The 16,060-nt window shown below is 41.3% G+C and overlaps 1 protein-coding gene and 1 non-coding gene across 2 annotated transcripts in view; both read right to left on the reverse strand.

Annotated features, from left to right (window-relative positions):
* The window catches only part of LOC143924327 (neurobeachin-like protein 1), a 305,361-nt gene that overhangs the window by 31,947 nt on the left and 257,354 nt on the right, over positions 1–16,060 (reverse strand). The window contains exons 35-41 of the mRNA XM_077448578.1: positions 14,545–14,669; positions 12,841–12,961; positions 11,672–11,820; positions 9,032–9,165; positions 8,785–8,886; positions 4,466–4,561; positions 4,195–4,319 (exon numbers count right to left, since the gene is read on the reverse strand). Of these exons, the coding sequence (XP_077304704.1) occupies positions 4,195–4,319; positions 4,466–4,561; positions 8,785–8,886; positions 9,032–9,165; positions 11,672–11,820; positions 12,841–12,961; positions 14,545–14,669 (852 nt within the window). The remainder of the gene's footprint in view (positions 1–4,194; positions 4,320–4,465; positions 4,562–8,784; positions 8,887–9,031; positions 9,166–11,671; positions 11,821–12,840; positions 12,962–14,544; positions 14,670–16,060) is intronic.
* LOC143925776 (U2 spliceosomal RNA) lies at positions 6,092–6,280 on the reverse strand. The gene has a single exon (XR_013262049.1). It is a non-coding gene; the product is annotated as a U2 spliceosomal RNA (small nuclear RNA).

The following is a 16,060-nucleotide window of genomic DNA, read 5'->3' on the forward strand; positions in this document are numbered from 1 at the left end:
TATATACTCGAGTATAGGCCGACCCGAATATAAGCCGAGGCCCCCAATTTACCCCCAAAAAAACTGGCAAACTTATTGACTCGTGTATAAGCCGAGGGTGAGACATGCCTGTCCATCCCTGTGTGTGTGTCCGTCCATCCCTGTGTGTCCGTCCATCCCTGTGTGTCCGTCCATCCCTGTGTGTCCGTCCATCCCTGTGTGTCCGTCCATCCATCCCTGTGTGTGTGTGTGTCCATCCATCCATCCATCCATCCCTGTGTGTGTGTGTCTCCATCCATCCATCCATCCATCCCTGTGTGTGTGTGTCTCCATCCATCCATCCATCCATCCCTGTGTGTGTGTGTGTCTCCATCCATCCATCCATCCATCCATCCCTGTGTGTGTCTCCATCCGTGTGTGTGTGTGTGTGTGTGTGTGTGTGTGTGTGTGTGTGTGTGTGTGTGTGTGTGTGTGTGTGTGTGTGTCCAGCCTACCTTTGTCCCGAGCCTCCGTCCCGTGCCTTGCCTCCTTGCCTCCGTCCCGTGCCGTGACTTGCCTCCTTGCATCCGTCCCGTGTCGTGCCGTGCCTTGCCGCCGCCGTCCCGTCCCGTCCCGTGCCTTCCCTTGCCTCCGTCCCGTGCCCTCTTCGTCGGCGGCCATTGTAAAGTTCAAAAGCTGCGCCGCCGCCTTCGCCTGTGATAGGCGGAACACTGAATTTCCCAGCAGCCTGTGTTCCGCCTATCACAGACGTCGTATCATCCTCGTCCGTAGTACGAGGATGATACGATGTCCGTGATAGGCGGAACACAGGCTGCTGGGAAATTCAGTGTTCCGCCTATCACAGGCGAAGGCGGAGCCGGAGGCGCGGCTTTTGAATAGAATGGCCGCTGTCTGTCTGCTCGACACGCTGATCGAGCGGGCAGACAGCGATGACTCGAGTATAAGCCGAGGGGGGCACTTTCAGCCTCAAAAAAGAGGCTGAAAATCTCGGCTTATACTCGAGTATATACGGTATCTGTAAAGTATACAAGTATTTCTAAAGATTTTGCTTCAGACAGGTTTTCTGAAGTGCCGTGTACGCTCTATTAAGCTAGCCTATTTGTCTTAAAGTGGTTGTAAAGGTTTTTTTTTCTCAAAATAACAAACATGATATACTTATATACTTACCTTCTCTCTGCAATGGTATTGCACAGAGCAGTCTCTTACCTCCTCTTCCAGGGTCCCCCAATAACGATCTACACTCCTTCTCTTTTCAGGAGTGTCCCCATAACTCCTGCTGCTCTCAGTGAAGCTTGTGAGAGAAGGGAGAGGAGAGAGAAGACCTGCAGCCAAGCACAGCACTGGTTCGATTGAGGATTCAGGTAAGTGTTTTAGGGTAAGCTGGGGGGTGCTGTTACTGGAAGTTTTTTTTTTACTTTAATGCAGAGAATGCATTTAGGTAAAAGACATTTTGCCCTTAGAAGCACTTTAGGGTACCATAATTAAATTCAAAGTGGATTACGTTATGTTCATATTGTTAGACAAGTTTTTCAAATCAATTCTATGTAATAGACTCCAGATATCTCCAAAAAGAGCACATGTCACGGTCCCTGTTATCACAAGAAGTATTGTTATTCCTTGTGATATCAATAAAGTTGAAAAAAAAAAATGGTACAGTGTAAAATGAATAAATAAAATAAAAAATTCAAGCCCCCTCATGGGGGATGCTTATGTGCAAATAATTCACATGTAGGGAAGCAGGAAAGGTTTCATGCTGTATAATTTATATGGTTCAGTGCTGCTTGCATTGGTATGCAAAAGAGGCCAAAGTTTCATATTATTTGCATCTCATGGACTGATACTGTCAAAAAGTATTTTTATTTAATTTTTTACAGAGTGAGGTCCATTTCTCTAAAATAGCAAATGGATGTTGCTATAAGGTACAGTTCAGATGCAAAAGTTACTTCTAGGAGTTCTTCTTTAATCATTTGACTCCCAAGCCTATTCTGAGACTTCTCATATACTTGTAAAAATTAGCATTTTTTTTTTTTACTAGATAACAACTTAGAACCCCCAAACATTATATATTTTTTAAACGCAAAGGCCCAGGAGAAAAAAATGTTAGTTGTTGCAATTTTTTATGTCACATGATATTTGCACAGCCATTTTTAAAATGCAATTTTCTGGGGAAAAAAACACTTTGATGAATTTTAATGCACACAAACACAACAAAATACCCCATTGTTTGGTAAAATCGAAAAAATAATGTTATACTGAGTAAATAGATGCCAAACAAGTCATGCTTTAAAATTTGCGCATGCCCTTGGAATGGTGACCAACTACAGTACTTAAAAATCTCCATAGGAGACACGTTTAAAGTCTTTACATGTTACCAGTTTTGCGTTACACAGGAGGTCTGGTGCTAGAATTATTGCTCTCGCTCAGACGTTCACGACTTAATGGTGTTTAAGTCTGGACTCTGACTAAGCCATGTAAGGGCATTCAGCTTTTTCTTCTTCAACCACTGTGTGGTCATTTTTGCTGTGTGCTTTGGCATGTTGGCAGGTAAACCTTCTTCCCATTGACAACTTTCTGGCAGAGGGCAGTCGATTTTCCTCAAGAATTTGGTGGTATTTTGCCCCATCCATTTTTATTCTACCCGGACAAGTGTTCCAGTCCATGCTGCAGAGAAACTCCCCCATAACAGGCTATTACCACCTCTATGCTTTACTGTAGGAATGGTGTTATTTGGATAGTGAGCTGTAGTGGATTTCTGCCAGACATAATTCAATTGTAGTCTCATATGACCACATTAAACACACCTCGAAGATTCTAAGGCCACATGGAAAAGTGTGTAATGGTCAGATGAGACTAAAAAAAATGTATTTGGCCTCAACGCCAAACTATATGTCTGGCATAAATCCAATACAGCCCGCCATCCAAATAACACCATTCCTATATTATAGCATGGAGGTGGTAATATCCTGTTATGGGAGTGTTTCTCTGCAGCAGGGACTGGAGCACTTGTCAGGATAGAAGGAAAAATCGATGGGGCAAAATACCATCAAATTCTTTGGGAAAATCGGGACTTGAACCAGAAAGTTGTCAGTGGGAAGTAGGTTTACCTTCCAACATGACAATGACCCAAAGCACACATCACAAATGATCACACAGTGGTTGAAGGAGAAAAAGGTGAATGTCCTTGCATGGCTTAGTCAGAGCCCAGACTTAAACTCCATTGAAAATCTGTGGAATAACTTGAAGACTGCAATCCACAAATGCTCACCATCAAATTTAACAGAACATGAGCAGTTCTGAATAGAAGAGTGGGCAAATATTGCAAAGTGTTGATGTGCAGATTTAGTAGAGACTTATGCCGCGTACACACGATCGGACATTCCGACAACGAAATCCTGGGATTTATTTCCGAAGGATGTTGGCTCAAACTTGTCTTGCATACACGCGGTCGCACAAATTTTGTCGGAAATTCCGATCGTCAAGAACGCAGTGACATACAACTCGTAATGCGAGCCGAGAAAAATTAAGTTCAATAACCAATGCGGCTCTTCTGCTTGATTCCAAGCATGCGTGGAATTTTGTGCGTCTGATTTTTGTACAGGCGATTGGAATTTCCGACAGCGGATTTTGTTGTCGGAAAAATTGAAAACCAGCTTTCAAATTTTTGTTGTCGGAAATTCCGACAATAAATGTCGGATGGAGCCTACACACGGTCGGAATTTCCAACAAGCTGCCATCGAACATTTGTTGTCGGAAAATCCGATCGTGTGTACGTGGCATTATTCCAACAGGCTAAATACTGACATAAGAGGAGTGATCCAACTCCATGACTCAGTTTTTGATTTTTTTTTTTCCTGACATGTTGAAGTTATATCCTTCACTTGAATGTTATAAGTTGCACTAGTAATTACAGCTGGATAAGACGAAAGCTGACCGTCTTCATTTCAGGCTAGGCAAAGCAACAAAATTTGATTATTTTAAACCGGGGGGGGTGATTATTTTCTTTACCCACTGTGTATGGTAATAGATCTAAGAATATCACATCAGAAGAAAGGCAGCACAGATTATGGGTCACAACCACTGACTGGAGATCTCATTCTGAGGATGGAGATGACCACTTAACAAATTACCTAAAAACAAGCAGCAAAACAAGTCCCACGGCATCTTTTTGCTCTAAAAACCTGCTACATTCTGTTTAAATTGATGAAAACAACTTACTTCTCTTGTACACTTGCTGCATTTTTCTCATTCACCACACCAATGGGCTTAGACAGGTCCCTGAACACAGTTGGGTTGTTTAGGTCCAGCTCTTCTGATGTATAATCCTGCAGCACCCACGGGAACTGAAACAGAAAATCATCTTAAATTCTAACAATTTTACATAAAACCTCATTGTTTTATATGTAATATTATTTATATGTTTAAGGCTTCTTAAAAATAAGAAAAATTGGTCAATTTTAAACATTAAATATTTATATTAGAAACTTACAACTGGGTACTGTGCAAGATCATTGTACGTTCTCCCAGCTATTGTGTTCACTTGAATGAGGTAGTCAAAATTTGAAATCTCTCTGTTCACCCATTTCTAAAGAGTAAAACAAATGAAAAAACAACTTAAGCACAAAAGTCAGAAGTTTAGAAATTATTTTTTTCTTTTCCCATGTTCTTGGAGTTCATTAAAGGGGTTGTAAACCTTCAAGGTTTTTTTTTTTAATCTCATTGCATTCTATGCATTGAGGTGAAAAACCTCCTTTAATGCTGCAGCCCCCCCCCCCCCCACGAGCCCCCGTTTTACTTACCTGTACCCCCTCAATCCCGTCCCGGGGACAAGCACACCAGCAAAAACCGGTGTCTCGGGTCCTGATTGGATGGATTGATAGCAGCGCAGTCACTGGCTCCTGCTGCTGTCAATCAAATCTAATGACCCAGGCGCCGGGGGGCGGGGCCGAGTCATACATTCGGCTTCTATGGAAGCCAAATGAATGAGTCGGTAGTGTGCCCGCAAGGTATCCCCCAGGAGAGCGCTTCTCCCAGGGGGTTATCTAATGCGGGGAGGAGCCGCAAGCGCCACGGGGGACCTGCGAAAAAGGAAGTTCAGGGCCACTCTGTGCAAACGAGCTGCACAGTGGAGGCAAGTATGACATGTTTGTTATTTTTTTAAACAAACCTTTAGTGTCACTTTAAGGCCTTATATGTACACTGTTGCTACAAAACGGATGTTTAGGAGCAGTTGGACATTTTTTTCAACTGCTCCTGAACTCTCCTCTGTTATCTTATCAGTACATGTACACAGGGTCATTTATAGTCATTTCTAGGCAGAGTATAGAGGCCTTTTTTGGAAAGCAAAAGAGAGTTCAGACGCTGAGTTTAGAGGCATTTCAAGCGCCAACCACTTCTAAACACGGTAACTCGAGTTTAGCCACGTTTCGTTTATAGGTGTTTTCCTTTTTAGCTATTTTGAAAAAAATATATATATTTTTTTCAAACGCTTTTAAACGTGGGTTACTATCTGTTAAATCGTTTAGGAGAGGTTGTAAAAACGTCCCGTGTACATTAAGCCTAAGGAATTCAGGGTCAGTATGAGTTCTCAGTCTACTGGTGCCTACAGGAGAATTGGACACTGGTAAACAGAAAACTGTATGTCAGCCAATTATATCCAATCCCACTCCCATAATACTTCAGTTTTGTGGAAAAGCAGTAGTAAGAATGGACCATAAATACAAAGCTAAATCAGATACCCCAACAAAACAATTCCAAACCTTTTGATTTTACTCTTTATTACGTCAAGATGTATTTTTCTAATCCTCCTGCATAATTCAGTTTATTGAATTACCTTGAGATCTGCCAGATTTAGCCTTAGGCAGCCAATAGATTATTGTATTTTCTTTCCTTCCTCCATGGGTGTTGGGTGGTGTCGGGGTGGTGAGGAGAGCTTTTCCAGCAAGGATTACTGCTAGCGGCAGTAAACACATGCCAAAAATCCAACAGGCTGGTTGTACCTAAATTAATTGATGGATCGACTTGGGTACACTCAGCCTGCCCATACATGGATCAAAATTCAGCTGGTCCCTGCTGAAACAACTAAATTTCCATCCATATGGCTGACTTTTATTTTTTTGCTTTCTTCGGTCCTGGAGGTACTGCAAGACCAGGTTGAGTGAAGTGAACAGAGCAAGCTCTTCTTCCATTTCCCTGTTCTAAAAATACATTTCATATATGGTCCCCAGATAGGGGACGTATCAGATATTAAACTAATAAGAACAGATACTAAACTTGATCTTAGCCAAAAGGCTGAAAGTGATATATATATATAGCCAGCTTTACTTTTGACCAAAGGGGAATATAGTTCAGGACTTAATTCAGCTTGGACATGTCACACATTCATTTCAACAATGGCGTTTTCTTAAACAAAAAATATTTGCACGTCTCACTTCCATCCTTATTACTTTTATTTTTTGCATAGTTTATAGAGCCATGACATCCAAAACTGCTGGTTTATAGTACAGATACAGCCTAATACAGTGGCTCCTAATTGGCGCCTGTCAAAATCGTTCATAGCAGCCCTCAAAAAAATCCATTCGCCTGCTCGCATTTGGCGAGCTATATGGCTGCCTGGGAGCGGGGGGTGAGCACGGCTGGAAGCTTGGGTGGAATGGGAGTCCTTCTCCCAGTGATCACCGAGGGGAAGAGCGAGAGAGAGCCGGCCAGGTGATCAGTGCGCAGAGCATGGAACACAGCGAGAACAGTTTTCATTTAATTTGCCGTGTTCCCCACCGCTCGCTGTTAGATTCAGCCCCTCCTCCTGGTCCCAGGACTTTGATAGACAGATCATCTGTCCAATCCCGGTGATGGATGATCTGTCAATCAAAGTTGCCCAGCCAGGGGGCGGGCTGTATATGACGTTGAGTGTTGGGAACACGGCAACTGAAATGAAAGCAGTTATCGCCGTGTTCCCTGAGCTGCACAGTTCTCCTGTTCCTCTCCCTCTCCTCTCCTGCACAGATAGGCTGCATAGTGGACACAGACTGAACGGTGGGCACAAGGCTGCATGGTGGGCACAAGGCTGCAGTGGTGGGAGCAAGGCAGCATGGTAGGCACGTGGCTGCATTGGTGAGCACGCGGCTGCATTGGTGAGCACAAGAGTGCATAGGTGAGCACAAGGCTGCATAGGTGAGCACAAGGCTGCATAGGTGAGCACAAGGCTGCATAGGTGAGCACAAGGCTGCATAGGTTAGCACAAGGCTGCATAGGTTAGCACAAGGCTGCATAGGTGAGCACAAGGCTGCATTGGTGAGCACAAGGCTGCATTGGTGAGCACAAGGCTGCATTGGTGAGCACAAGGCTGCATTGGTGGGCACAGATAAAGTTGTTGTTGTTGTTAATATTTATAACTTAATTCTGCATAAAACATTTAAGTGTCATTTCATGAGAATTTATGAGGGCGTGTTTAGGGGCGGGCGGGATGGGGCAAGACGGGGCAGGCGGGCTGGGGCAACTGGTGGTGAGTAACCCTTGAGGCCTGGCTAGTAGCTCAGGACCTGACATTTTGAGCCCTGTTCATAGTATGTGGATGTATGATTGTGAGTTAGGGACTTTAGATTGTAAACTTCTTGAGGGCAGGGACTGATGTGAATGTACAATATATATGTAAAGTGTGGCGTAAATTGACGGCACTATATAGGTACCTGTAATAAATAAAAATATCATGGAGCCATTTATTTCAAACTGCATACAACTGTTTAAAGATATCTGTACTATAAACCAGTGGGTTCAAGATATACATTTTAGAGCATAAAGGAATCATTTCCATGGCTCTTCTCACTGTCCTAAAATGAAAAATAAAACCCTTATCTTTGGATCTGTGATGGAAGACATGCAAATACCCTCTGTTTTAAGAAGGCTCTACTGTGTTTCTTAATAGGTAAGTGGGGGCTTTTTGGTTCCTTTTAGCCTACCTTCACTGAAACCGGTATAGCTGTATAATTATTTAAAACATATGAAACTGAGGGCATGTAAGGCTGACAATTCGTAAAGCTGGATAAAAACTATTGGAACAATTCTATTGACTAGTGTTTAGCATTAGCTATTAGATCCACCCATAACCTGACCAACTGACATCTATCTGCTGTGTAAAATTAATTAAAAAAAACATAAAAAAGCCATTCCCCTTATCTAAGGCACACAAAGAATCTGTCAAGATAGCTGTTACCTAAAACAAACAAGGATCCCACCACTTGACACCTAAAAGGAGGCAGGTATGTGGCTGTGTGTGGTGCTGCATAGGTTTTGGCTGCCCCAGAACTAGCAACAATTTTAGGAGTTGGGCTCTGACAACCTTTGGTGCTCAGTGGGACTCTTGGCTGTAATAGGTATCATCAGCTCAGGTGGTTCCATTTAAATAAACTGCCAAACATTGCACAAGCAGAAGGGGAGTGTAACACAGTACCTTTCTGTAAATGCAAATAAGTAATTATTCCTAGCATTAGTCTTAAGGGCCATACACACATGTCGAATATTGGGCGTACAGCAGCCGGTTCGGCTTCTGTCGAAGGGGTGCGATTGAAAAAGGTCTGCCGATTGGCATCTGATCAGCGCTCCCAGCCAATGTCTGAGAGCGCTGATCAGTGTTCTGGCGAGGGGCCAACCCCCTGTTAGAACACAATAGATTAGCAGGGTAGATAGCTGTACTAATGTCAGATTGTTAATAGGATCTTCTTCTGAGCTCCTTAGGTTTTTTTTTCGTTCAGCCTGTTGGGCTGAGCTAAAAAAAATTCAGTGTGTACCAGGCTTTAGGCAAATTATTCTTACCTGTGTCAGGCCAGAAGCCTTAAGCAGCTCCTGCGGTGACCGAGTCCCATATATATTTGGAAGACGTAATGAAAGAATGCGGCTGTATACCTTATTCCTGACCTGAATAAGAAAAAAAAATGGTGAGCGGGAGCCAAATATTAACAGCTCCCAATGAAAGGGGCAGACCTCTCACATATGAGCTCTCACAACAGAATTTAAAAAATCCAATGAAAAGCTTAAAAACCAAAAACCTCAAATAACTCACCTCTTTTTTGAAATTCAAGAAGTAATTTGTTTGATCAATAAGAAAGATTTCCAAGGCTGATCTTCTTAAGTTGTATCTACGCAAGTGAATCTCTCTGATCTGAGAAAGGAGCCACTTAAAATCATAACCAACACCTATTCGCCGAAGATTGGAAACAAATCAGATTAAGCACAGACCTTCTACACAATTAAACACGTTTTTTGCAAAACTAGATCAAAAACATCAAAAAGTCAAAGTGTTACTAAACAAAGTAATATGAAAATAGTTAATCTGCCCCCCCACCCACACATACAATGACCATAGCTTATAAATCTTCTTTTTACAATAAAATATTACCACTATATAACTTTTTGGCTGATCTGTCAGTGAGTATAACTAGCATGCTATGCTGCATATATGTGTGCTTGTTTGCTTCAGAACCGCATTTCTCTCTATGCAAGTCATCAGAAATGCAAAAGCAGCTTGAAGCATATCGGAACAAGGCCTACTGCAGGTGAGATTAAAATTTTCCAAGTTTTTTCATGTTACAACCAAAAACTTAAATGTATTTTATTGGGATTTCATGTGATAGACCAACACAAAGTGGCACATAATTGTGAAGTGGAATGAAAATGATAAATGGTTTTCAATTTTTTTACAAATAAATATGTGAAAAGTGTGGCATGCATTTGTATTCAGCCCCCCTGAGTAAATACTTTGTAGAACTGCAATTTCAGCTGCAGGTCTTTTTGGGGATGTCTCTACCAGCTTTGCACATCTAGAGAGTGACATTTTTCCCCATTCTTCTTTGCAAAAAAGCTCAAGTTCTGTCATATTAGATAAAGAGTGTGTGAACAGCGATTATCAAGTCTTGCCACAGATTCTCAATTGGATTTAGGTCTGAACTTTGGTTGGGCCATTCTAACACATGAATATGCTTTGACCTAAACCATTCCATTATAGCTCTGGCTGTTGAACCTCCAGCCCAGTCTCAAGTCTTTTGCAGACTAACAGGTTTTCTTCTAAGTGCCAAACTTCAGTAAAAATCCCCATAGGCGACGTTTCTAAAAAAAATTACAGGTTCAATTTTTTGAGTTACAGAGGAGGTCTAGTGCTAGAATTATTGCTCTCACTCTAATGTTTGTGGCAATACCTCACGTAGGGTTTGAATGCCGTTTACATGTGTGTGCGTGACTTACGTATGCTTCACTTCTGCGAGTGAGCACGCGGGGATAGGGGCACTTTTTTTTTACTTTTTTTTTTTCTGTTATGACACTTTTTAAAAAATTTTTCGTTTTTTTGATCACTTTTATGCCTATTACAAGTAAACATACATTGTAATAGGAAAAGTGCTTGATAGGTTCTCTTTACAGTGAGATCTGGGGTCAATAAGTCTCCAGATCTCACCTCTTTCTTCCATTCGCCTATGGCAGGGACGAGCCCGGAGAAGGACCTGGAGCGGCGGGGGGGGGGGGGGGGGGTTGTCCCCTCTTGCCGCCTATAAGAACAGCCGCTACGATCATTCTTATGGTGATGGGAATTGCCGGCTCTAAAAGACGATATCTGAATAATGCCTGTAGCTGCAGGCATCATTCAGATATCACTGCTCAAAGTCCACAATGTCATAGGATGTTACACGGGCGGCAAGCAGTTAAACTTCTCCACAACTTTATCCCTAACCTGTCTGGTGTGTTCCCTTGGCCTTCATGATGATGTCTGTTCACTAACGTTCTCTAACAAACCTCTGAGGGCTTCACAGCTGTATTTATACTGAGATTAAATTACACACAGGTGGACTTTATTTACTAATTATGTAACTTCTGAAGGCAATTGCTTCCACTAGATTTTAGTTAGGGGTATCAGAGTAAAGGGGGCTGAATAAAAATACACACCACACTTTTCAGATATTTATTTGTTAAAAATTTTAAAAATCATTTATCACTTTCCTTCCACATCACAATTATGTGCTACTTTGTATTGGTCTATCACATAAAATCACAATAAAATACATGTTTTTGGTTGTAATGTGACAAAATATGGGAAATTTCAAGGGGTATGAAAACTTTTTTCAAGTCACTGTAGCTGTGAAAGTACTTAGATGAACTCAAACTGATTTGAAATGCAAGTCAAGTGCACCTGGAAGTATGCTACATATGCCCGTTGACACAGGCCCTTATAAATTTTAGTTAAGGACATGATGTAACCCTGAATCTCTCTTTAAAAGCATTTAACACATTTATACTCATAAAGTAGAAATTAAGGCAACGTCCTATTAGGGAGATTACACTTTAGTTTCTGTCCTATAACCAAAACAGGAAGTGAGAGGAAATTCCTCCAAAGTGAGGGAAATCCCCTGTAGTCATTAGCAGAGCTAATGTCCCGAATGGAAGATAACTGTTGTGGTGACCATTAAAAAGTTTGGATTTTCTTTTACTTTGGTGATAAAAGTTACTGCCACAAAAAAAGCAGGAGAATCTCTGTAACAGGAACAAAGGCAGCAATAAAAACCTGACAGATGTTGTAATCCCTTTAATTACTCTCATTTAAAAAAAAAGTTTTGCCTTCAGTTTAATTTAATGCTACTGTAATATAACATGCATAATATTGGTGCATGTATAAGTATGTGAATATAAAAAAAAAAAAGTATACTGAAACAATAACCTTCTTCTTTTTCCGTGCTGCCATCATAGAAATATATATGTTGAGTGGTGACCTCTAATCGACCAGAAATCACATCCATTATAGTGATGAGTTCACACTCCTCGGACAACACTGTTTTCTCCTTTTGACTCTGCTCTTCTTTCTCACTTCTAGATTAAAAGATATTTGATGTCAGTACATTTCATCTTAACATACAATTGAAATGTTATACTGCACAGAACACATCCATGGTAATTCTCCACACTTACTATTCTTCAACACAAACTGACTGAGCAGGATGCATGTATATCTGTGATTTCCCATGATTCTGAAGAGAGCGTTTGATCCCAAAACAGGATTTGAACTTCAAAAGCATTCTGCTGTTAAAGTGATTGTAGCCCTAACAAAAAAAACTAAGATTCTGTTCTTTAAAGGCATGCTCTATAGGACAGTGCTTGTGCTATGTAATTTTTCCCTTCCTAACTTGTAAAAAACCTGGTTGAGCCTGCCAGTTCCCGTGTCCCCCTGCCTCTGCTGACCATGGTAATCAGGGCTGCTGAGCCCTGATTACCATGGTCAGTTTACATGTCGCCGGCATCTGCTGATCACTTCTGACAGTCTCTCCTGCATAATGCAGCTAATATACAATTATCCCCTCCGGGCATGGTGCCATCCACTACAGTGGGTTTGTTTTTTACAAATGAAAAGTCTAAATAACTTTTGTCACACCGCACCTATGCGGTCACATGATCCCCCTGTGCTGGCCGGCCCCTATCTAAGGAGAGAAGCGGGAGAGGCCGAGATTCCCCTGTGCTGGTCGGCTGATGTCACAGGAGAATCTCAGTGTCTCCCACTTCTCTCCATAGATTGAGGCCAGCCAGCACAGCACAGGGGGATCATGTGACAGTTGCAGCGTGACAAAAGGTCATTCAGCCTTTACATTTAAAAAAAACAAATCCACTGTAGTGAATGGTAGCATGCCCAGAGATGATACATGTAAAATCACATAGTGACTTTACAATCACTTGAAAAGTATGGTGGCGGGGATTTCCTGTTTAGAGGATTGTCAAACACTCTGCATACATTAAGGCTTGGATTGCACACAAGTCAAAGAAGCAAAACTTTTATAAAAAATAACAACATGAGTGTGAATGTAGCATGAAAATGATATTAATTAACTTTAACCATACACTGTAGCTGTGTTGTCCTCCTCGGGAAGCTCAAGTCCATCATCTTCTAGGTCACTAACTTTCACCTGCTTTACCGCTTCCAGCAGAAGTGACTCACTTGACGGTTCTGTTTGCTGAACTCCTGTATAATATGAATAACTACACATGAGTGACAATTTAAATTAGGTCATATTTACCATTCATACTGTCCTAGACACATGTGTATGGTGACACCCTTTTGTAAAAGGTCCATCACTAAAATGACATAAGTATTTATGAGAAAATAAAACTATTATTTGCAGATGTTGGTTTGTATATGTGTAAATAGCATTGGTCTGTATAGACCACCAATGAAAGGTCTACAGATAAAAAGGGGATAACTAATTGTAAACTGAAAACTTGTGTAATGCCCCGTACACACGACCAGACTTTTCAACATCAAAAGTCCGACGGAATGATTCCGGCAGACCATTCGAACGTGTGTGGGCTGCAGCGGACTTTTGATTTGCAAAAGTCTGACAGACTTTAGAAATGGAACATGTTTCAAATTTTTCCGCCAGAACTCTGCCGGACCCAGAAATCCGCTCGTGTGTGTGCTAGTCTGACGGACTAAAACCGACGCTAGGGCAGCTATTGGCTACTGGCTATGAACTTCCTTATTCTAGTCCAGTCATACGTCATCACGTTCGAATCTGTCGGACTTTGGTGTGATTGTGTGTGGCCAAGTCCGTTAATTCGGAAAGTCCGTCAGAACTCTGTCAGAACTCCGTCAGAACTCCGTCAGAACTCCGTCAGAACTCCGTCAAAAGTCTGCCGGACTTAAGTCCTGTCGTGTGTACGCGGCATAAGTCTCTGTACCCACAGTTGGTTAGAGGTCTTTAGACAAGACAACAAAAGTAAAAATGTAAATACAACTGGAATATCTAGTGCATCATGGTAATTGTAGCCATGTACTGTACAGATAGATGGCCATACATCATAGAATGTTCTTATTCAATTCTCTTTAGATTTACCTTCAACTCTGTCGTGCAAGGGCCTGCCTGATTGCATACAAATTTAAAGTGTTTAGGTTTTACCTCATATTATATGGGTTTGGTAAATATACAAGAAAATTGTATAATGGGTAGCCAGCCTAAAGCTCTGTACACACGGGCCGAATGTCGGAAGACATCGGATGGTTAAAAAAACAAAAACAAACATTCGGCCTGTGTGTATGCCAGCCGGGTCAGCTTCTGTCGAATGTGCATGCTGGAAAACCCATCAGCCGACCAGCTCCCAATCAGCACTCTCAGCCAATAGCTGAGAGCGCTGATCGCAATGTTCTGGTGGGAGGCCGTCCTCCTGTCAGAACACAACGCTTAGTGGGGGAGACCGCTGTACTAACGTCGAATTGTTAGTACAGTGGCTCCGACCGCAGCTGACAGTTTTTTTACGTTCAACCCGCTGGGTTGAATGAAAAAAACAAAAAACGATATTGGGTGTCAGGCTTTACTATCACCTTGATCTAACAATCAATGGAACTCAACAGTCTGATAACACTAATACATGCACACCACCCTCCACTTTTTTTTTTTTTTTTTACCATGTGTATAGGGAATTAAATTACATATTATTCTGCAGAAAGATTCCAAGTGAAACTCTTGTAGATACAAACTCATTTAATGAATTCCTAGTCACCTAACGGGTACATCAATAAAGCGCACTACCTTATTAGTGTAAACTTACCAAGGTTATCACGCAAATTACTTGCTTCAGAATGGGGATCAAAATTTATGTTTTGGACCAGTTTGAGCCTCATTCGGGAGTAATTCTCAACATTGGAAAGTTTCCAATGTTCCAAGTTGTCTTTCCTGTCAACAGGAAATGTAGCACTAAATAACAACAAATGAAATTATTCAACACCTTAAAATATGGTCACTAAAATAAAATAAAAAAGAAAGACTTCTCTTATTTTAGATATTGACTTACCTTAATTTTTTATTTTTTTTAAGTACATATTGGGTAGGTGAACACAGAGACAAATGATGAAATTAGGGCACTAATAAAGTTAAGAACTGCTCCTCTTCCTTGCCTACCTCTCCTAGCATATTCCAGTTTAATGGAAACAAAGCAAAGATGCCAACGCTGGACCCAGCTAAAAGACTAACGTGCGACATAAGATGACCACTTATACACAAGGACAAGAACAAACAAGCCCTAGACAACTGGTACAAGTGGTTTAAGCATAAAATATACCAATTGTACTAAAATGAAAATACATGCCTCTCATTTCCCGAACTAGATGAGAACCAGATGGAACCACTCGAAGGGAATCATGTAGAAACCAGGTGTAGCTAGCCATGTTAAAACATGAATATGCAGACTGCAATGGCCACAATAATACAAGACAAACAGAAAAAATCCCAACTTAAAGCGGGAGTAAACTTGTTTTTCTTTTTAAAGAAAGTTTACAGCTTTAAGGATTGTTAAAAAAAAGGTGGTTGCCCTTTGTCAGCCAATCACAAGCACCTGAAGTGTAGCAAATACTAACATGTATACAGCATGTTATGTATCCAGGACTGTGGTTATGACCTGTGCCAAATTGGGGGCAATATCTGTATAGCCACAGTCCAAGCAGTAAAATGAAAATGTTCTGCACTGTATGTGTTACAGTGTATGTATAGCTACAACTTTTTTTTCTTAGAAGCCCTATTAGGCTAAAGAAATCCATCTTCTATTTGTCTTTGTGGTCATTGTCATCAATACAAAAGTAAAGCTGGCCATACATTATACAATTTTCTTATTCAATTTCCTTTAGATTTGCCTTCAACTATGTAGTGCAAGGGCCTTCCTGATTGCATACAAATTGAAAGTGTTTAGGTTTGACCTCATAATATATGGTTTTGGTAAATGTAATGGAACATTGTACAAAAGAATTGTATAATATATGGCCAGCCTAAAGGGAAATCTAAAAATTTGGAGTAGCCACCAGAACAAAAAGTGATGGTAAATCTTCAAAAAGGGAGACCTGTTCCAGTTGCAACTAAGAGGGGGAGTTTCCCATGATTTCTTCTCACTTTCTATTGCGTCTCTAGGACAGAAAGTGAAGGACATGAACGTGGTGTGGGAAACCCATGCTTCATGCGTGTCTCCCACACCATCTTCAAAATGCACTGTGTGTGCAATCTGCTGTGGTTGTCGTAATTCTAACAACACCTCAATCGCAGATCACAAACGCAGTGCATTTGCCTATGCCAGATTA

The sequence above is a fragment of the Lithobates pipiens genome, unplaced genomic scaffold (assembly GCF_037356315.1).
Source record: "Lithobates pipiens isolate NorthernLeopardFrog02 unplaced genomic scaffold, aLitPip1_a1.2 Scaffold_22, whole genome shotgun sequence".
Classification (NCBI taxonomy): Eukaryota; Metazoa; Chordata; class Amphibia; order Anura; family Ranidae; genus Lithobates; species Lithobates pipiens.